At 38.0% G+C, this 22,260-nt stretch overlaps 1 protein-coding gene across 3 annotated transcripts in view; it reads left to right on the top strand.

Annotated features, from left to right (window-relative positions):
- Nucleotides 1-21,073, top strand: part of PLPPR5 (phospholipid phosphatase related 5) — a 200,032-nt gene extending 178,959 nt beyond the window's left edge. For all 3 annotated transcript variants that reach the window (XM_041421256.1, XM_041421254.1, XM_041421257.1), the window contains 3 exons: nt 8,647-8,823; nt 10,353-10,472; nt 18,856-21,073. In XM_041421256.1, coding sequence (XP_041277190.1) covers nt 8,647-8,823; nt 10,353-10,472; nt 18,856-18,888 — 330 coding nt within the window. In that variant the 3' untranslated portion in view covers nt 18,889-21,073. The remainder of the gene's footprint in view (nt 1-8,646; nt 8,824-10,352; nt 10,473-18,855) is intronic.
- The last annotated feature ends 1,187 nt before the right edge of the window (nt 21,074-22,260 follow it).

Below are 22,260 nucleotides of genomic sequence, written 5' to 3'. Positions count from 1 at the left end.
GAACCTTGAAAGCCAAGACAATGCTAAGAGAGGACAAGTTGTCCATAAAGGTTATAATCTATGGATTTAGGATACTCAGTTCCTTGGTTTACTTTTCCCCCATTTCCAGGATGTGTGGGATAGTCTTTTGCTGGGTGCTAAGGAGTAAGGGTAGGGATTTCCTCTGACTGGTAGTGGTACCTCTCTGTAACCCAGTGCAGATCAGTAGAATCACACATGGTCATTTTCTTTGAGGTGAAACAGAAGGGTGAGTTATATGGATGTCTGATCTCTGCATGTTTCTCAATACCCCCGTGTGTCTTTTGGTACCAGAATTGGTGTTTATAGGTACCTCATGCAAAGTCAGTTTGGCTTTTATTAGGTAATAAAGTGGGCTACAGGACAGTCCACCCTTTTTTCCCTCTCTCCTCTCTTTTAAAGGGAGAGATGAACAGCACTGGGATAAAACTTGGTGTTGACTGCCTGGATCAGAGCTGTTGTACAGGTTGTGGAGAGGAAGAGTCAAGCTGTTGTATAGGTTGTGGAGAGGAAGAGTCACCGTTTAGTCTCACTCAAGTAACTCAGGTGTAGTTTGGAGTGCATATCATTCCAGTCTTAAGCAGGAGCAAGCACATCTTGTTCCTTTGCTGGGGACAAGTTCTCCCCAGCAGATGCATGTGGGAGTGTCTACCTGACCTGTGCTGGTAATCACAGCCCTCTGTAGCCCTTTGGATGAGCCCAGGCTGCCTGCACAGTGTCAGTGGGAAACTAGGCAGGTGTGTGGTCATTGCGGGAGTCAGCCCTTGTGTTCCCTCAGTGGCCTGCCCATAGGTGTGTGTATGTGTATGTATGCACATGTAGATAGGCGTGTGTGAGTGTGCATTGCTTTTGAGCACATACCAGTTGAGCCAACTTTTAATTCCTGACTGATCTGGCAGGTGACACTTGACAATATGGCAAAGATCTCGGCCTCAGTGTGTCAACTCAATGCTTCTACTCAGGATTTTAGAACCAGTGGCTCAAAATCTGCAGCACTGATGGTAACATTTGCCAGGTTCCTTGTGAGCAATGTCTGTTTAAGAGATGTTGATCATCAGTTAGCACAGGCAAGTGTTTGCAAATAAGAGATGAACAATAATATTTTATTGTTTAACTTGAGGCAAGTATAAGTCTTCTACTATTACTGTCCTTATTTGAGGAGATATCTAAGGATGAGACACTCTAAATTTGATGCAAGTTATTTTAGAAAATACTCAGAATTTTTTGTTTTAATTGCTCCTATATTTCTCATCTGTCTGTAAAGTTGGATTTCTACTGTTGCCAAGAGTCAGAGTAACTAGGAAACCAGCTACTGAGCTACTGCAAAGCAGAAAGTAAAATAGTATTAATGCATACATTCTAAAAACAAAAAGCAGACATCAGTAAGGTTTAACGCCTAATATAAGTGGCTTTTGACATGAGCAAGAATACTTTATGCAAACCTTGTCTGTGGTCAATATACAGTTAGCAATATAAAAAAATAAAGTTGCTGAGATCCATTTCATCACAATTTATGCTTTCAGTAACTATAGAAATGAATATATCCTATGTCATTACTCCTGCATGGTGCTTGACACTGCTATCATTTAACTAAAGCACTGTTAACTACTCTCAGGACTTCTGAGTTCCTGTAGTAGCTCCTTGTTACAATATTGTCAGGTTCATTGTTTTTGGTTTTTTTTTGGTTTTTTTTGTTTTTTTTTTTTCCCTTAAACCCTAAGCATGACTGAAGCTAAAAATACTATTTATTACACCCCAAAGGAAAAAAATGTCAATGTTCCAGTATTTGGGGTCGTGTCCTTACACTGCCATGATGTTTATCAGGATAGTTGGCTCTAAATAACAATTTTCTCATCACTGTTCACTGGAGTAGAAGATTTAAAACAGTAGCCTAGTCTTTCTATGAGCCATGCCACAACAGTTATTGACAGCATGGACATTAAGACCTCCATATATTACTCACTTTTTCATTAGCATATAATCTTTGGTACAATATGTACTTTCTTTTTGGTTAACAGAAATTTTGGAGAGCGGGGGAGATTGTTATGGAATCCTCCCTGGTTATTTCAGCCAGCTGGGCACAAAACAAAGCCAGCTTAAAGGAAAAAAAACACACAAAGAGCTGGTGCAAGGGTCCTTGCTCTCCGAGGCAGTGAAGTAAATGCTTTTGGATTTGTGTGATTTCACCAATCAACCAATTTAGAAACAAATCTTACGCTTTATCTAATAATTCCCTTATCTCATTCCATTTAAGTGCAGCCACATCCTTATCACCTTACCATCTGTGCATATTGTCTTGTTAACAATAGCTTCTTTTTTCTAAGTTCTTGAGTCTTCCATTTCCCCCTTTTCCCCCTTTTGAGAGTGGGTGGCTGCTATGGTAACTCAGAATTCCCTTGAAAGTACAGTCGTTTTCAAACAGTTGTTTTGCTAGTATTTAGAGCTTTGTAATATTTGCCTCCATTACTTCCAGTATCTATCAAGAGAGATTGGAATGGAAATATTGAATGGCAGTGCTGTGGTTAGTTGTTTTCTCTACCCTGTCCAAACACCAATGCATTACCTTTCTTCTTCAAACTTTCAGGTTTATTCTTTCCAGTGTACCAGTGTTTTCAAAATGAGCTACTGTAAATCTGTTCTGAAATCTCTAATTAATCTGGCCGATGCCTGGTTTTTTCCTTAGGTGTCTGCGCTGATCTCATTGGAGATCTTTTGTTTGTTTGTTTTTGGTTGAGTTGGGTTAATAAGTTGACTGCATCTACTTTCATTTCTTACTAGCATTGCAATTCACCCTTTCTCAGATGGAACAATATTTGCTACATAGGCAAACATTGCAGCTTTATTAAACAGTATATAATTGTGTAAGACACACTTTGATATACATAAGCTGACATAGCCTGGACAATTAGAGGGAAGTTTTGAAGCAGCCCAGTATGCACATACTTGGGGTGTTTTCTACAGTGGAGACACAGGAAGTGGAAGTCGTAAGTCTTTTTTTGTTAGGATTTCAAAGTGATATGTGAAGATCTAGTCAGACTAATCCCATAGATTTAAATTTAAGACTTATGACTAACACTTATCCTTTGGTACTGCAGACCTTCGGGACTGGTCATGGCTAGCTGTAGTTCAAGGGGAATTATAATTCTATGAAATTTTGCCTTTTTTTTTGTTGTTCTTACTGCATTTCACAGAAGCAGTTGTATAGGGTGGTGTTTGAACTTTGTGTTACTGCACACATTTCAGGCTTGCTTTGGGTTTGTAGTGATAGAGGAACAGGCTTCATGTCTTGATAGTTGACACAGCCTTTAAGTCTGTAGGCAGCTTTTGTTGCTTTGTACTCTGAACCCTTGGCCTCAACTGTGACTTCAGACGGGACTAGCAGATTGTAAAGCCTACAAATAATTGTTTCCTCTCTGCAGAGCTTTTGTTTGGCCCATGATCATGTTTTCTGCAAGGCTCTTGCTCCTGGCATTTTGCTGCATTGATTTTGTTGTTCGGTGTGTTTATAAGTCACTGGGAAAAGACAAGACAGTCTGGGTGACAGTGCTGGCAGCGTGGTGACATTCTCCTCAGTGTCACTCCTTGATCCAGTTATAGGTGTAGGTGTAGTCTTGCCTGTCGTTTATCTTAAAGTCCCTGTTAGAATCCAGCTAAATGGGCAGCTGGTGAAGGCATGATAGGCTTCTCAGACAGAGTTAAGGGAGTGTTCAGGAGGAAAAGGACTAGCAGAGCCACCTTGCTGAACTGACTTTGTTGTCCATTTTTTGTTAGGAAATTAAAGGATTCTTCTGGCTGCCTTTCAGGAATAGTGCTAGGAATGTGGAATTTCTTTTCAGTATCTGGTGCAGCAAGTATACCTCAGTACTGATAATAAAACATATGTCATGAGCTTCACAAATTGAGTGCACTGGTTTGGTTCAGACCAAATAATAAAATAATATTACTATTTGAGCCAGGAATTTATCTAAAGACCTCTATAAATTTCATGTCAGTCACCTCTTCATTACAATTGATATCATCAAAAAAACCAGCCTTTGTAATAGGTGTTTATGGTCTTGGTACAGAGAAAGATACCTCTTACCTTCTCCAGTGGTTTTGCAGTTACAGCTGTGGGGAGCTTATAGTGGGAAAATCAATAGTAAAGTCCAGAATTCTAGAGCTTTCTTTTCCTTTTGCCAAGCTAGCCCCTGACTTTGAAAGGTAATTTTTGTTTAGCGTCATAAATAATTAGATCAAAACATATAGAGAAAGCTGGAGGAGGCTTCAGAAACACTAAAAGAAATCTTCAATGGACAGTTGCAGAAGGACCCAGATGATTTGAGAGTATGACTTTGGTTTGCTCTAGAAATAGTTTGACCCATTAATTATTACCAAAGGAAGCTTAAAAGATTTTGGATTTTCAAACTGAATTCTAACTAAACACTGAACCTGTTTATAGGCTACAACAGCCCACTATTTTTTCAGCTTTTTGATACGAGTGTCTCTATTCTTATAGGTCTGATGAATATTGAAAATTCCTTGGATGGAACATTTATAACATTACTTACATTACGTAAATAGTTCAAGATAATTTCTTTAATGCTAGCCCATTGTAAAACCAAATGAAAACATGAGATATTTTATGTTTGAAGTGCTGCCTGGGATCAGTGCCTGTACAATAATTTCTTCCTCATTCTTCTTGTTGCCTTATGAGTCATTATTCACTGCCCACTGATGGATTGGTCTTTGTCAGTCTCCCAGGCCATCTAAATCAGGGAGAAATGAAAGAGCAGATGCAGAAGGGATCTTCTTACCTGCATCCCTGGGCCCCAGGCTGATGAAATCAGCAAGGAAAATTATCTTCCCTCCTGGCTGGAGCACCCAGCCTGATGTGTAGCTCCAATGTAGCTAAAATGGGATTCTGAGACCTGTTACACCTGTGTTTATGTGCATAGATATTGGTGTGGGTGGGCCTAAAGATAGCTGCAAGATGCCTAGAAAGACCACAGCCCAAGAATCCACTTTGTCCTGCACTTCACATACAGCTCCTGTTCTTTTCTTAACATGTTTTGGAATTATTTTATTTGTACTAGATTTAGGACAAACTTCACATGAGACTTGCAACCTGACACTTTTGAAGTACTTTGCCAGTACAAGCTAAATGCCAAGGCTATGATTGTTCCTTACACTATGGTGTGAGCCAGTCACACCAGAAACTTCACAGGGAGCTTGCTTTGTCTTTGGTGGTGATGGTGATCATTTCTTTCAAATTGTTTTCAAACCTGCTTCAATTAAAGGTTTTCTTTCAATTTATGAAGTTCTCTTACAACTTCATTTCCAGTATCTTGAAGACTGAAGGTCAAATGTTTGTGTTTTTCTGAAAATCTAGTAAATATTGTTATATTGTGCAATCAGGTAACAATCCACCTCCTTACATGACTCTCTGCCTGTGTCTGCTTACTGTGCCAGCTCTCTGTCTTTTAATACTAAAATCTTATTTCAGGAAAAAGGAACAGCAACAGCAGAAGTTCTTCAAGAGAAGATTCACTACAGTTCTGATGTTGCAGGAGAATGTGCAGCCTGCAATATTAATTCTAACTACTGTATCAATCCTTGACCTTACATACAAAATCTCAGCTATTGGGTGTGCTGTTGACTAATGTGCAAGTTTTCTTTCATTGGAAAACTTCTCTCACGATTTTTGTTCTTAAAAGGAATGTGGATGAAGTTGTTCAGTAAACATCTTTAGCCCTGTAAAGAGTTATACTGTCATTCATTCCTACTAATGTTTTAAATCACTGAGCTATTTTCTTTTGTTGATACTGCATTTAATATTTATTAAAAGTGAGTGAAACATCCTGTCATCTTTTCAGGTTGTTTATTCTTAGTCAATTACTGAGTGTGCTGGTTTATAGTTTTTCCACGAGAATCAAGAAGAAAACAGCTGCTTAATTATATTTTATTCTTAGTGTAGATCAGGTAGTTGACTGTTAATATATTATACTGGAGCTGCAAGAGGCCAAGTTTAAAAATGGTTATCTATGAATCTTACCTTGGAGGAAGCTATATTTGCTCTATAGAGTTTTTCAAATACAGACTTTTTGTCACGGTGTTTCAGGAAAGTTTGGCCTGTTTTTATTGATTCTCTTGTATTGTAATATAATGCTATTCCTTACATGAGTAGTACCTGTTCTTTAAAGAAAAGATAGATATGGTACCTGTGCTGGCAGAACCCTCAGGTTATTCTGAATAATGAGCTGGGCATGACAGCCATGACTGCTCATATCAGGGGGGACTTGGCAAATGGAGGTCTCTGCTCGTGTGGGGCACAGCATGAATATGTGGTTGTTTTTCCTCAGTGCTTTGAGTAGGGATTTGAAGGACATGCTTGGTTGTAAAAACATTCTGAGAATTTTATGCAGAACATTTTTTGGGTTCAACTTTATATTAAAAATGTTGAAATTTGATTGAAGTACTGCAGAATCAAGTATTTGTACTATAATGTGTTTTGTCTTACTAGAATTGAGATAATCTTCTTGGGCAATGACAAGTTGCTATAGATAAATTAAATATGTCACCATGACCTGCCTTAAGCAAACGTTTCCTTCTCAGTAGTCATTTCAATTTAATATAACCCAATACACAATTAAGTGCAGGATAGCTTCCTGCTAACTCCCCTGTGTCAACTTCACCCAAGCTGTATTTGAAATTTGATTTCTTATTGTGTATTAAAAATATTCCAGTGATTTTCTTAGCACCAGCTGTCCTAACACATAGTGTGAATGTGGATAATGGTAGTAGTATCCAGTAGAACAATGAGACTCACTAAAACTGATGGTAGCTGTATTAATTCAGTGTGCAGTACTCGGTCTATAGCTTGGAGAAAACCAGTGGTGCTAAAAAGCTGGATGTTAAAATTGCATTTCTCTCTTATTACCTTTCTGCATGGTAAGAGCAGCTCACTGAAGACAGCCTGCAAGAGTACAATGATCTAAGATAAAAGAATAATCAGCATAAAAAATTAACTGTTTCTGAAATGGTCTAGGAAGAAGAGAGGAGAATGTGGCTTGAAGATAAACCCCAAAACTCTTTTTTTCAAACCTTTGCTTTGTCTGAATTAGTGGAAATCTTTCTACTAGTTTCCTGTTCATCATATAAAGTACACTGAAGGTTTGTGTGTTGCACTTCTCAGATGTTACTTTAAGATCAAGCTTTGTTTTATCCTCTAAGCCATGGATCTTTCTCTAGTGTTTTGAACAAAATTACTGTTAGATGGTACTTGTTTTAGACAAGCACTGACCACTACTTCTTCACTTAATTTATTGTAACTATAACCACACCTTCTGAACTGCTTCTTGGCTGGATTGTTGTGGCACTTTGTAAACTGATTCCCTGGTAAATTCTGCTAAAGTTTCAGACAGTACAAAAAAATCCCCAAACAAACCCAAAGGACTGCCCATTTGTTGGCCAAAGAAGCACTACTGATTCTTCAATGCAGACTCATCTGTTTTCCTTTGTAGTCCAAAGTGATGGCATTACAAATTTGGAATTTCCAGTGAAACACCATAGGAAATACTGGCATTCTTCTGTTCAAAAACTTAAATCCTGTTTAAAGTTTGAAGATTCAGGGTTTCAGTTTAATTACAGAAACATCTGCGGAGTAGAAACTTTTTCTGTCAAAAATCTTACTAGCTGAAGTATAATTTTTTTTTTTTTAAGGTGGGGAGGAGGGGTGTTGCAAGTGATCTTCATGCCAAGATAAGAGAATGGAAAGTCTAATATTTGGTATTAATTTCTTCCATTGGTTCATCAGAGCTTGGGACGTGCTGGGTTAAACCTGGTAGTCACTAATGCACTTCTGGGGCAGAAGAGCTGCTTGTTATCTGGCACTGCTTTTAATTCAGAAGTATTGCACAGGGAGAATTAGACTGCGGCAGGACAAATGGATTTCTCAGCCTGATGCATAAAACCTGCAGCATTTATATTGGTTTGTGTGAAGCACGGGGTTGTATTAGTTCAGCACTGGTTGAAAGTATTATTATATTCACTGGTTGAAACTATATTTATGAAAGGCGATGCTGGCATTTAGTTCAATTTTCACTGCTCTTTGACACTGTTTTTTTCCTTTTCACTGATTTTTGACAAATCACTAATTAGTCACATAAAGAAATGGTGTATAAGGAAGAAAGAGAATACATAAAGACCTTGTTTTTATTAGCAAAAGCCTTTCTTACTCTGCCTGGCAGCTTGTAATAGTACTAGTAGTACTTGAGGGTAAATATTTTTTCTGTTACTGTCAACATAGTCTGGTGAAAAATCAGTCTCTTTACTTCTATGCATTAATAAATAAATACACAGACTGAGAGTAATTGGATAGGATTGTCCAATTTGTCTGGTTTTCTGTAGGCTTTTCAGGTTCATGTAAAATGCAATTTTGCTGTATGGTCTGATTATTTTTCTTTATCTGTAGAAAAAGGGTATGATGACTTTTATCTACTACTCTACCTCCTAGTTTCTTTGCATCCTCCCCCACTCCAGAAGAAAAGCACTAAATACACATAGTCTATTCAAATAAAATATAGAGATTTTATTCACCAATTAGTGGGAGACATCCATCAGTCTTACACTTTCTTCCTTTCTAATTTTCAGATGTATATCACCAACACAGTGAAAGCCAGAGGAACAAGGCTTGCAAAACCTGTTCTGTGTTTGGGTTTAATGTGCTTGGCCTTCCTCACTGGAATCAACAGAGTAGCAGAGTATCGAAATCACTGGTCAGATGTAATAGCAGGATTTGTAATTGGAATATCTATAGCAGTATTTTTGGTAAGTGTGTGTCTGTGTCACTTGTGTTTGAAAAAAATCAATGTATAAGTTTTTCTCTAAAAAAAGAGACAAACTTTTATCTCTAAAAAAGCCTTCAGATAATTAAATAACAAAAGACGTGTTTCTTAGGTTTTTTAAGTAGTCATCAGTTTCCTTAGTAGTATTTACATACACTCAGAAATGTGAAGTCAAAAAAAGAACTGATCCAGTTATATTTTTTGATTTCCATATAAACCAGATTGTAGCATTTGAAACAGTAATTTATGCAGCAAGGCCCACATGCAGGAAGTATATATTCCTCAGAATATCACATAGTTATGATTTCATGAATAAAGTGTTAAATTCGATGTAGTGGTACCCACACTGATCAGAGGATAGGTAGCATTTGTTTTTCTGGCTTTACAATAACTCGAATGAATTTATTTCATAATTTATTTCATAGTGATTGAGGTTTATGTTGAAATTTCATATTTTTCTGTATCAAAAAATTGTCATTTAGCTTTTTCCTTTTCTGGAGCTGTGTTCCAAAACCAGATAGTTAATTGCAGTTGCCCATGACTACTGTCTGTGTCAGAAAACTGTTTCTAATCTGTTAATCACCTTCACTAATATCTGCAGTGCAAGACTATAGAATAGAACAGTCACTGCTGTTTAATGCCTGTAGGTTTGTCTGCCTGGCAGCTTGTAATAGTACTAAATACATCTTTGATGTTTTTACCTATGGAAACACTTTTGAGCTTGACTCTTGAATCACAGGGTCTTATTCTCAAGATCTTGGATCTGAAAGCATGGCTTGGCTGAGAACCGTGCCAGGGATGGCTGGGGTGGGTGTTTTCACTTCCTCTAGACATGCAAGGGTAGCTGCAAGTCTCCTTTAAAGTGCATCTGCTTGCATTTCCAAATGTTCCCTTCCACACAAGGTGTCCAGTAGCGTGACATCAAATTTAGTTGTGTTTTGAAGAAAATGTAGTTGGCAAACATTACTGCTCAGCTGAATGTTGTAATTAGTAGAAGCACAAACTGTTACACATCACATTACAAAGTCCCTGTGTGAGAATCTGCTGCCGAGAGCAGATTTGAAGTTACATTCAGACTTGGGCATGGTCCTTGCCTTCTTGTTCCCTTTTGTTACTCTTCATTTGAGAAAGTCTTTGCTGATCATAACTGAAATGGCACTGGCCTTCCCAGGAGTTACAGGTTAATGCCACGTGATGCTGCAAGACATCTCTTCATGAGATTGATAACAATTGGTGTTCTATTGTGCAGCTTCACTAATGGGTTTTCTTTTAGATAGGAGGGCTTTTTTCATTCTCAAATGATGCGTGTACCAATAAATCACTTGAAAGTCATTTGTCTTGAAATATTAATTAAGGATTTTCTGTAAAACATGAACTTCACATTTCAGTGATTCTACTGTAAAGCTGTGACTAAAGCTGGTGTCATTTCTGCCTAATGATAATTGTCAGGATCAAAGCTTGAAAAAATGAGTTGTTCCTTAGGTATTCTGTTTATCTTCAAATCCCTTCTAGGTTGTTTGTGTGGTAAATAACTTCAGAGGACGTCAGCCAGAACATGAACATTCTCATCTGGATAATCTGACCCAGATGCCCATGATCAGCATACCCAGAGTAGAAAGCCCTTTAGAAAAGGTAATGTCTGACTTTTTAAAAATCAGTTAAATAAAATGTAGCTTTCCTGGAAATCACAAGCTAGCCTGACAAGAGTGCCAAGGTAATCGGATTTAAAATAAAGAAACAGTTAAAATAAAGAAACATGTCAGTGAAAGAGAAAGAAGGAAGGAATTAAATTCAGTGACACCCCTTGGGAGACTCTTCATGTCGTCATTTCACTGACATAGCTGCTGCTAAGCCCTTGAAGTCAGGCTGAGTAGATCTGAGACCCTCTCCCCTTGTGTTCCTCAAGTAAATGTGATTAATACTCTGCCTGATAGTCCACAGAACATAGAAAGTTCTTAGAATGCTTAGAAAGAAAGTCTAACCCCTGGCCCAAGCGGCTTTGCAATTCAGGTACAAGTAGCAATTATTCTATTTGTTTGTGGTATGTCCTCAGCCTGGTGCAGAGTGTGGGATGCAGTCCCTTCTGGGTCACCCGTGGGGCTTCTGTCATCAGTCACGTGCTAGCCCCAGGACAGGGTACCCACTTAGAAGTGAGAGTAGCAATGGGCCATGCAATGACTGCACTAACCCCATGATCTCTTGTCAGAGCACATGGGATTTTAGACTGGAACATGCTAGTGAGAGTCTCCTGGGTATGCCAAGACTTTTTGTTTAAGTATCACAACAACATTTATTTTACTTTATTGTGATAGCCATTTATATTTTTTGAAGATGGTATTGTACTATGTGTTAGGTAAGATTGTCTGACTAATTTTATGAGCAAAAAACTACTGAAATAGATAGCATAACCAAATACAGAAAATATTTTAGACATTTTTACCAAAGGGAAACTTTGAAGTAGTAATGCAAAGTTTAAAGGAAGGTTTATTTTTTCTAATGACTGTGTCTGTCATAATTGATTAAAATCTATTGGATTATGCCCATATTTGAAGACAGCGAACAAGTCTACACTTGGTAGGACATGAAAAATATTTTTCTGTGGTATTATTTTCATTCCAGATTAATTCTGATTATTTTTTTTCATGTTCAACATAAGAAAGATTTCCCAATTTGTCTTAGTCACTTGAATGTGGTAGAAGTTGTTCTTTAGTAAGAATTACTGCTAGTCCTGGGTTTTTTATTCCCTTCCTTGAAGGGAAAGAAGATTTCTTTTCAGAATGGTCTAACATGCCTTTTTTGAACCAAATATGTCTAAACTACTTCCGCTGATATCTTGTCGTAAGGAGGTCAGAGTCTCATTTGTTTGAACAAGGGTTTAGATGATGAATGTATATCTTCAAAATAATCCATTCAGTAAGCTTTCTGTAAAATGTCAAAACAAAACAAGCTGTCAGCTGGCCTGGAACCACATTAATAAGAACATGTTTTATTTACATGCTAGGCTCTCATGCAATAGAAGCCATTTCTGTGGCTCAAAAGCCATCATAGGTAATATGTGTACGTTCTTGGATATTGAAATTTTAATTTTTTTTCCTAGGGATAAAGACTTCATGTTAACTTCATGTTTCTACCTGGTTTGAGAACCTCTCACTCATGATCAGCAATGTTCTTTTCCTGAGACTTGGCCTAGTTTGAGATGCTGTGGGGAAAGCTGTGGGAGAGTGTGGGAGGATGGTGGCTGGAGTAATGTTTGCTGTGCTTGAAGGTACTGCCATTTGTGAACTGCCCAGGACTCTATTACATGAATGAGCTTCTTTCCTTCTGAACCCATATTCTTATGGCAGTAGCTGTTTGCTGTCTTGCAGCTTCTCTCTAGAGATTAGCTTTAATTAAACTGGGGACTGACCACAAAGTGATACCACTTGCTGAGATCCCATCTTTGTCTGTGTTGCAAAGCCTTTCTCCTTTTCGGACAGAGGATGGGATGCAAGGACAATAAGGTGAAGACTTGGCTAATTGCTTGGAAATGCTTTCTTCTGTTTCCACTTCCAGAAAGTTTAAAATTGAATTAGCAAATAATTCATTAATTATTCTTGATAAAGAAGTTACTTAATGTGAGTGCTTTAGGTTTTGAGTTTATATGGATAATTTAAATTTTTTTAATGTAATTTTTTTTTGTTTAATCTAAAGTTTTAGATAGAAGACAGACCCTGTTAAATAAAAGGCATTAAGAACAGGAACTTCAAGGAACTAAGGTCTAAATTAAGTTAGGTATTCTCAATTGACTACCATTGCTACAAGAATTCTTGAATTAGTCTTTGCTCTTTAACTCCCTTCTTATTTTACATCATTTTTTCTCTCCTGGAGAGAGAGAGTGATGCTAAATAATTTGTGTGCTATTTGCCTCTTCCTCCTTTAGACACATGAGTTACTTTTCACTACATTTCAGTTAGGACTGTTCCACTTCAATATTCTCAATGCACATAGATTTACGTTTTTAAAACTTTTTTCCTTATTTTCAATCTACAAGCTCCTGTACCAACATTAAAGACAGGATCCGTCAGAAATTAGCTACTGGGGGTAGCACAAATCCTAACTGTCTGAAGTTATCAGAGACTAAGGCAGTGCAAGCTGGAAGCAATGCAGCTATGTGACTGGTACTAAAAAACAGTAACTATATAGGTATCTGGGAGCAAGCAATTAAAAACTCTTGCCTTAAGGAATTACTTCATTAGAAATGCCTGCCAGATAGGACTTCACTCACTGCTATTTTGTAATAAATTCACCTGTAAATGAGTAAGCATATGATGCATCATATAGACCTGGAAGCATATTACTTTGCTGGGTCCCGGTCTGCTACTGGCTATTCCGGTGCTTTCTCCATGGAGAAGAAATGCTCCTGGCATGCTCACTGTGCTGCCACTGTCTGAGTTCTGGTGGAGGTCTAGCTACGCTTGAAGTGCACTTAAATGGGCATAAGTTCTTGTGATACTCCAAATTGAGCTGCTGCTGCTTACTGACAAGGTTAGATCACTGTTGCATGACACTTCTGTTTCATTGTGGTGCATGCAGATGATTCAGCTGTTCTGCACGGGTGCCCATGCAGTCAGGTAAGCTGTAGTTGCAGTGTCTTCTTGAGCAATCCTTGCCAGAACCTGCTCAGCACTGCAGACTTAGTGCTTTTACCTTAGCTATAATCATCCTCAGAAGTAATGAAAAGAATGAAAGCCAAGAAACCTCATCACTCACTCATCTGCTTCTTTTTCTCTTCTTTCTCTGATCTTCTTCATCTCTTACAAGACAGTTGGTGTTTCAGTTAGCTGGCAGCCTCCTACCAAGAGGAAGCTCTCATCCTACCACAGTCAAGATTAGAGTTCTGTTCTTTTTCAGGAATTACTGAGAAATGGGGATATTCTGGATAGTACCTGTAAGAGTTTGGAGGTTCAGCTTTATCCAAGTGCAGTCACAAATTATGTTTCCTGTTTCAGGGGAGACTGACATTTTTTCATGAAAAAGTTGCCTGAAATTGGCCAGGGTTTACAGAGATCTCCTACCCATCATGTAGTAGCTTATGAATCTGCTAGTCTTATTTATTTTTTATAAGTATTCTAGCTTTGAAAAAACCAAATTAAAATACAACATGGAGCATTTCAGGACTAATGGAGGCAGTAGATAGAATACTGAGATAGAAGGGTTTAGAAGGAAGTGTTGGGTTAGGAGATGCACCATAGTTCATCTCCTGTGAGATGAGATAATTACTGTGATTATTAGTGTTTTCTGTAGCTATGCAGTACTATGCACAGTGGGTTCTTGGCAGTGCTCTGTTTGACAGCTAAACTGCATTTATTCCCCAAGGTTCTGCTTGGCATTCCTTCATACAGCTACTTCTGTCAGCAGTTCCCAAACCTTCCCAAGCACAGGCGCTGTTCCTTGTTGCAATGAAGTTTCTTATACTGCCCAGTAGGACTGAGTATCCAGCATGACTGAACTCAAAAGAGATAGATTGCATGCTCTCTCCTTCTGCCATTTCCGAGTTTTAATGGTCATAAGGATGTGGAATTCCTCTTGCAATATGTGACATTCTTGTTGCCCACCATATTGGTTTTTAGTGACTCACGGTTAACTGTCTCAGAAATCTTCTTGACTTTGACACACTAATTATTGTTCCATTGTGTCTGTGCCAAAGGTGATAAAACATTCTAGCAATAGTAAGTGTAGATATTGCAATGAATTCTGCTAGTGTCTTTAAGACTTGGAAAGATTTCCTGTTCAGAATTTAAGGAGTATAGTTTTTTCTATTTACTCCATCTTGATTATTCACGAGACACAGAACAGCTTCTTCACAATGTCAGAAAATTTTAATTCTCTATATTACTGTTTTTTTTCTTGGTCTTACGCATGTTGGTACCAAGTGTTCAATTGTTACATGCCCTGGTGTGCACACAGCACCATGGCCTAGGGAGCCTGGCCTGCTCCCTGCAGCTCTCCAGGGAGATCACCTCTCACTGAGCTCACAGATAAAAGGAAAACACAAAGATGCTTTAGCTCATCATACTATGGGCAGATGTGGGAGAGGGATGTGTCCATTTCTGTTGCTTCAAGATGTTTTAGTTGAGAGATCTCCAAATACTGTAGTGCTTGATGTCCAAAAACCTCCATAGGTGTCCATACTTGTTTCTCCAGGATGGTTTGATGAGAGCCCGTGTGCTTATATCAGCTTATAGGCAGTTTTTGGCATAATCATTCTCTCTTGATAATACAGTCTGTTAAAGTAGATATAATATGACATTGCTTCATACACATACTACAGTCACATACCCAGGACAGTCAGCTCATAAAAAATCATAAGCAGTTTTGTTTCAATGTCAAACATTTGAATTTGTATTCATGTCCTACTCTTCTGCTGAAATCTGCTTCTGGGGGATTGTACAAGAATTATTTCTGATTGAATGGTGTTCACTACATCTAATGCTCAGATAAACTAATACTTAAACGTGGGAAGTGGAACAATGTATTCTATGTGACCTCCTCAAACGTGCATGTTGTAGGTGTTACAGAATCGAGGCGTTAGTCACAGTCAGGAAGATGCTTTGCAAGGAGCCTCCCTGAAAGCACGCATCCTTAGGCTCTTCTCGTGGCTGTGGGGGCCGGAGCGCCGCGAGCCCCTTGCTCTAAGGCAATAACGTACGTGCGCGGCTGGGCACGGGCGCTGCCCGCCCGCCTTCTGTGCAGGGCTGCGGGGCTCCTCCACCTCAGGGCATCCTGCTGCTCCGAGCTTCTCCAGTAAAAGCAGAAAATGCACTCTGCTGACTCAGAGACTTGTATGATAACATTATTATTATTATTGTTTGATCAGTTATCATTTGCCTGAGGTACTACAGTAGTATTTTTCTATTTAACGAACTCTACTGTGGGAAAAATGACAAATTCATTACCAAGTCCTGTTTTCAAACAGGGAAGAATCATCTTTTTAGGATGGTGACTATTTTTTAATTTTCTAACTGTATTGATAAGAACAAAGCAAAAAAACCTAAAAATATTTAATATATATAATGAAAACTGCAAATCACAGAAAATTTAATGTATTTTTTTCAATGCTTTGACATTATAACATTGCTTATCAATAGACATTAATTAAAACTTAGCAGATAAAGATACACAGTTGTGGATCATTTTCCCCAGAAACCTGCACTCAAGGCTTAGCCCTTGGCTTTATCTTTTTTGTTAGTGGTGTGAGAGCACTGTTATGATGCATGCTTTGCTCACCAGCCCGGTACTGTCCTCTTAGAATGGATGGTACAAACGCTGGTCTGCCTGTCTGTGAGACTGCTGCCATTGAGCAGACCCTCAGCATTTCTGATTCTTTGGATAACTTTAGGGAAAAGAATTTTCCCTGGAGCTGGAGAAGCTGAGGTCTTATGCATGGTTTTTTGCTTGTCTTCCTGCATCTGTGTGAATCTGTTTGCTGACAGTAGTTATTGTAGTTAGTATCTCATTCTGTAGATGTAGTTAGTATCTCACTCTGACCCTTGTCTGAGCAAATCTGTGAGCAGAATGAAAAGAGTTGAAATGTAGTTATTCCAGAGGGATGCTGTTTGTTTGGTTTTTTTCTGCAGAGTGTCAGCAAGGCTTATTTGTAGTTTTGCCTGAGATGGTAGCATAAAATAGCACGAGTAACCAGACAGCTGCATGAATCTGTATCAGTGATTCTTGCCGTCAGCAAGTGATTAATTTTGACCTAGTTATGCATCGCCCTGCTGAGTCCATTGGAAATGAATGGACAGGCCTTCAGTAGGGTTCAAATCAATAGGTTCCTGATCAGCAGCTTAGCAGTTCTCTTTGAGGGCTTTTTGAGGAAGGAGGATTTTCTTCTGTGTTGTTATATCCCATGCCCTGCATGTCTTCCCAGGATGGTGACCTGCTTATTTTGGAAGTATAGCTGGCAGGAGTGTGAACCACATTTTCCTTTCCCTGAATAATCGTTATCCACTCCTGAATTAATGCCCCATGAAAGAGCATTTGGTTCTCTGCATCAAAGAAAAATGTGTGTCGCTTAGAGACAGGGATGGCACATAGCAGGACTTGAAAGAATTGATTGACATAAAGAGAAATTATTTTTTTTTCCCTCCAATTCCTCATTTTTAAACCATCTTATGAAAAAAAATGATTAATTTTAGACTAAGGATAGTTTAAGTTGACAGGAGGACTTTTGAGGTCTAAATAAAGAAAATTAAGTAAATACTATGAAGAAAATGTCATCATAGCCTCACAGCAACTCCAGAGTCATTGAGTTTGCCCACTGTATTGTATACTCAAAACAGAATTTGGCCAGCCAAATAAAATGGAGTTGATTTTTTTTTCTAATTTAGGAAGTCTAATTTTGAATTTCTTCTGCAGAATAAAAATCTGCAAGCAATAATATTTGTTACTATTTTTTACTGAAAAGGTTTTCATAGAGCATTGCACTCTTTTTTATCTAATGCTTTTTTAAAAAATCTGGCCATGGTTTCATAATTGTTGTTTATTTAAAATACATAAATTGTGTTTTGGGAAAGAATATACATAGATGCTTGCTGTTAAGTGTTAAGTAGTAGTCTTCTGTGAAAGCTGTCATAAAATACAGCAAGAACATTGCTGGAGCTAAAATGCATATTGTTGGGGAAGTGGAAGAGAGCTTCTCCCCCTGGACACAGAACAGTTAAGTCATAGTGAGAGAGGGAGCAAAGCTGCCAGCTTGGCTTGAGATGGAGGCATAAGGGGTAGCTCTCTAATCAAAGCATTTCTAATTTCCTCTCTCTAATGTGAAAAAGCAAAGATACCTGTCTATCTCTCCCTGCTCACACATAGACAAATATTCAGGCAGATTAAAGAAGAACTGAGAAATAGAAACTTAGATGGTGGACATTGTTTCTCTCCAGCAGTTTTTATGTTGTGATAAGAGATTTTCTGAAAGACCCTTAAGCAAAAAATGGGAGGTCCTGCTCACCCCAGGTTATCCACATTCCCCTCCTCTTCAGCTCGCATCTCCTCTCTTCTTTAATCTGCCTCAGGAGGCAAAGTGATGAAAAAAAATTTGCAGTGCTTTGCTTGATGTTTTACCCTCTCTGCATTTTTGTGCTTGGGAACAAACATATGGCTTAACATCAAGGTTCCCTTTACGAATTTCACCACTGGATGTTTTGTGAAAAATGGTGGCAGTCAAGGGTACAGTGTGCCCACGGGGAAATACACTTCCTCTGGGTCCTGCACATCACTCTGTTTGCTTTCCCCTTCAGATGTTTGCAGAATCACTTGCTTAGATTCGAATATGAAAAAGTGGCCAAGCTCTTTGGCATGCTGCAGGGTTTTAGAGTTGCACATAGAACGTCCATGTTCCAATACACATCTCAGTGTTCCTAAGAATTGTCCCACTGAAGGAAAGAGGAAAATGTTCTTAGATTGCAACTGGACACTGGTGATTCTGAAAAATAAGTTTTGAATAGATGAGTTCTTAACTGCCAAATGCCACTTGATTGCAAGCATTTTGCTACTTGATTCAGTGCCATGGAGCTCATGGGGAGAAAATAATCTTTAAAAAATTAATATTAGAATTATATTTACACTGAAGTAGAGTATTATAACCTGTCAGAAACTGTCATTTTAATTTCTTGGAATTTTGTATTCAATTATGAATAACAGCAATAAAAGTACAGCTAACTTAATTATTTCACATGTAATTTAAAATTAAACTTAATTTAAAACAAAAGCCATCTGAAATTAAAATATAATAGAACCATCACACATAATTACTTTGTTCAGCATACTTCCCTATCGAGTCTTTCAGCAGTTAAGAATTGCTATGGGAGTGAGTGAGAGCGCTGCAGTGAAAACCAGTTTCATTTACATCATCCTTCAGTAGTCTCCAAGTACAAGGCTGCCCTTCAAACACAGAAGGCAAAAGTTTTCACAGTGGTGACTGCTGTCTGTCTGTGTGGTTTTGTGGTTTTTATCTGTTTGTTTTTCCTTTAACTCCTAGAACCACATCACGGCCTTTGCAGAAGTCACATGATGTTGACGCTGATGTATATTCACTCCACTGGACTTCATCTCTTTTCACAGCCCACACATGATATTTGCAGAGTATCAGAAATAAGAAATTTTTAGAAGTCCTCTTTCTGACTTGATTTTTACATCACTAAAATGATACCAACATTTTGAAGAATTCTTAAATATTAGAGCGTCACTTTACTTTCTAGCAAAAATATTAACTGTTTACTTTTATGATGGAATGGGACAAACTGAGCACTAATTATCTGACATTACCCTCTATTTTGGCTTCTCATTGTTTTCAATGGTTCATGTACCTATTCCAACAGTACTTTGTATTTTGATTTAACTTTGATTTTTAAAATCTACATTTTTAATTCCGCATGAACTTGTTTCCATTTGAGGCAATTTCAATATATAAAAACTAGACAAATATTATGTTCTGTATGAAAATGCTGTTTGCACATTGTATTACGCTGTATTCCATGTAAGATATCATTCAAACGGTATGTTATATGTAAGACTGGTGCTTCTGCTTTTGAAGAGAAAAAAATGCCAATTTTTACTGTAATAAGTATTGTATCATAATTAAAAGTTTATTTATTTGAATATTTTCCTGACATAATTGTAGTTGAATTGTTGTTTTGTAGTTCTTGAATGTCTTGGATGACTTATATGTATCTAGGTTAAAAGAAGTGAGAATAATTTAGAGAGTTTGATCTTTGATATATTCTTTATTACTAATGATATCCCAGGAAAGGTTAAGGGCTCCGTTCTTAGCTTAGCATATCTGATGGGAAGCCGTGCTATTCATAAATCATTTAAACAAATTACTCAAGGCAGCCTGCATCTTCTCATGGTTGTTGTACCCCCTGATACTATGCTGGGAGAATGGGTGCTAAGATAAGAAGAGGGTCACCAGCTTAGTAAGAAAAGTTCATCTGAGTTTCTACTGTCCATTTTCATGGAAAACTCATGGAAAAACCAAAATCGCTCAATTAATTTTTTTTCAGCCTAAGTGACCAGGACAGGCAGACTTTCTCTCTACAAATCCTTTTATCTCTGTTTTTGAGGCTCATATTCTTAAAAAAAAAAAAAAAAAAAAAAAAAAAAAGAAAGAAAAAGAAAAAAATCCTCTGCCAGCCTGCATGGTGTTGACAAATTGATTTTTCTTCAACATCAGCCAATGTTACCATATCTCTATTACTGCTGTGAATATTCAGATTAAGTCCCCCTTTGGAAGAGCCTTGCTGGCTATTCATAGTGAAGTTGTCCTATAAAAGTTGAGCACCAAATGGATCTGAATATTCTAAGTACTGAAGACATTCTTTACATTTACCAGACAGTGTCCCTCTGGCAAGAGCAGATAAAATGCAGCACTAGAGAAACATTGAGAACACTCTTGGTCAGTGAAGGCTGTTGAGCATTTTAGGCCTTAAATTTTCCAGAGTTCACTGTATTTCCTGTGCATTAATCATTGTTAGAGTATGTTTGAAACACAATGATGTAGAATCAGGTGTATTTTTTCTATGATGAATTTTAATGCATTCTCGTATAGTCATCAGATAATGCCTGCTTTTACTTTGTTTTAACCTCTGCTTTCACTAAAATACAACTACCTAAAGAGTGCTTGGCAAACAGGGCAAGGCCAAGTTGTCTCTGAGTGCAATAGAGCATATGCCACAAAGTCATTGTGCTAAGCTGAGAATTGAGATTGAAGAAATATATCTGTGGGGAGAGAAGACCTAGAATAGAGTCCTTAGCTACAGCTAGGTTACTTAGGTGATTGAAAATCCACCTTTATTAGACTATCAACTGTGTTTACAAAATTGTAGTAGATCCAAAGTTTGTATCACCGTGTTAAACTCACCCTGCTCTTAGTCTAGCTAGTTAGGTTCCAAGGTACTAATGATTTCTCTGTGTGCAGATTTAAATGAAATGTTCACTCATTTTTGCATGTTAGCAAATCTGCATTTTTTATATCTGATTTATAAGATTACCAAGAGATTCTTTTATGTTAAAAGAGATGACTCTTTTTCAGTGTACTGTATATCATCAGCTTGTAACTGGTCTCTTTCTCAGGATCTTTCCCAGTCGAATATTTGGGTTAAAATTATCATACTATCTCTGTGAACCAGCAGTGAGAAAACAAAAAGAGAGACACTCTGCTGTATAATGTATTTTTAAATAAAATAATTTTTCATTCATATGTAGTGTATTTTTTTAGGTGTCTGCTTTACATATATTTTGGTTGATGGTGTGCATGTAATGAAATTGTGATTTTATGTGAATTGCATTTGGTGACATATTCTCACAATTAACCAGGAATCCCCAGAGTTAAGGGCCTACCCTTAGAAGTAGTTCTGGTGAGTTTGAAAAGCATGAGAGGAAGAGCTGTGTTGCAGAGTCCACAGCCTGTTGGGAAAGAACTCTCCCCAGAATGTGCACCAGCCAAGCTCCAGACATTGCTTTGACTGATTTTCAGAAGTGGCAAGAATTTGCCCTCCCACATCTGTAACTCTTCACTGCCCTGAAGTTTGGTCATTAGCTCTTCCATTCTGGACCCAAAAAAGCTTTGAGTAGGAAGAGTTTGCTGAAACAAAAGGAAGTTGGCACTTTTGTACTAGAATGGCTTTTGGTGATTGCTTTTAAAAAAAACGCAGTGATGAACAAGCAGCATTCCTCATTCAGGGAATATTCTGGTACAGAGTGGTTCCTACTGAAAACAGTGTGGTTGAACCATTTCAGTGGTTTTGAATGCAACTGATTTTATTATTCTTGTGGACCTTTTCCTTGTGTACTTCGGTGAAACAGCTCTGCTCTATTTATAAATGAGATGTTTGAGAAGCATCCCTAATGTTATATGCTGCTGTGTTCCTAAAAATGGAATTTCTGAGGCATGTGGGGACACCAGCTGGGCTCCTATCCCCATACCATTTTAGATTCTCTTATATGGATTCTGCTGTTCGTTTATGATCAGGAACTGCGTAAGACATACGGTGATAGCATCCGGGCTCACATTTTTTCAGCTTTTAAAAATGTTCATTTTAACAATATGTATTAAAAAAGGATAATCTTGGTATTTTTCAGCTGCAATTTTCTTTGCTGTTTGCTGTTGCCTTCTAATTTTTTTGCTGCCCAAGATCACAGTGAGTGCAACAGTCCATTAGCACATTATGTTAGCGGGGAGCTTTTTATATTCTTCTGAAGTCCAATTTTGGTTTTTCTGAGGCTTGCCATCAGAAAGCAGAGTGCATTACATTTTAGGAGCAGATAAACTGATTTTGTTTTGATCAAATACATCCCTGTCCATCTGCATAGCCTCAGCCTTGGGGACACTCAGGAGCATTTGCAGGCGGAAGGGTGAGCAGACTTCCAGACCTCTCAGCTCTGC

The sequence above is a fragment of the Onychostruthus taczanowskii genome, unplaced genomic scaffold (genome assembly GCF_017590055.1).
Source record: "Onychostruthus taczanowskii isolate IOZ18803 unplaced genomic scaffold, ASM1759005v1 scaffold7, whole genome shotgun sequence".
NCBI lineage: Eukaryota > Metazoa > Chordata > Aves > Passeriformes > Passeridae > Onychostruthus > Onychostruthus taczanowskii.
This window is presented reverse-complemented; position numbering and strand designations above follow the sequence as displayed.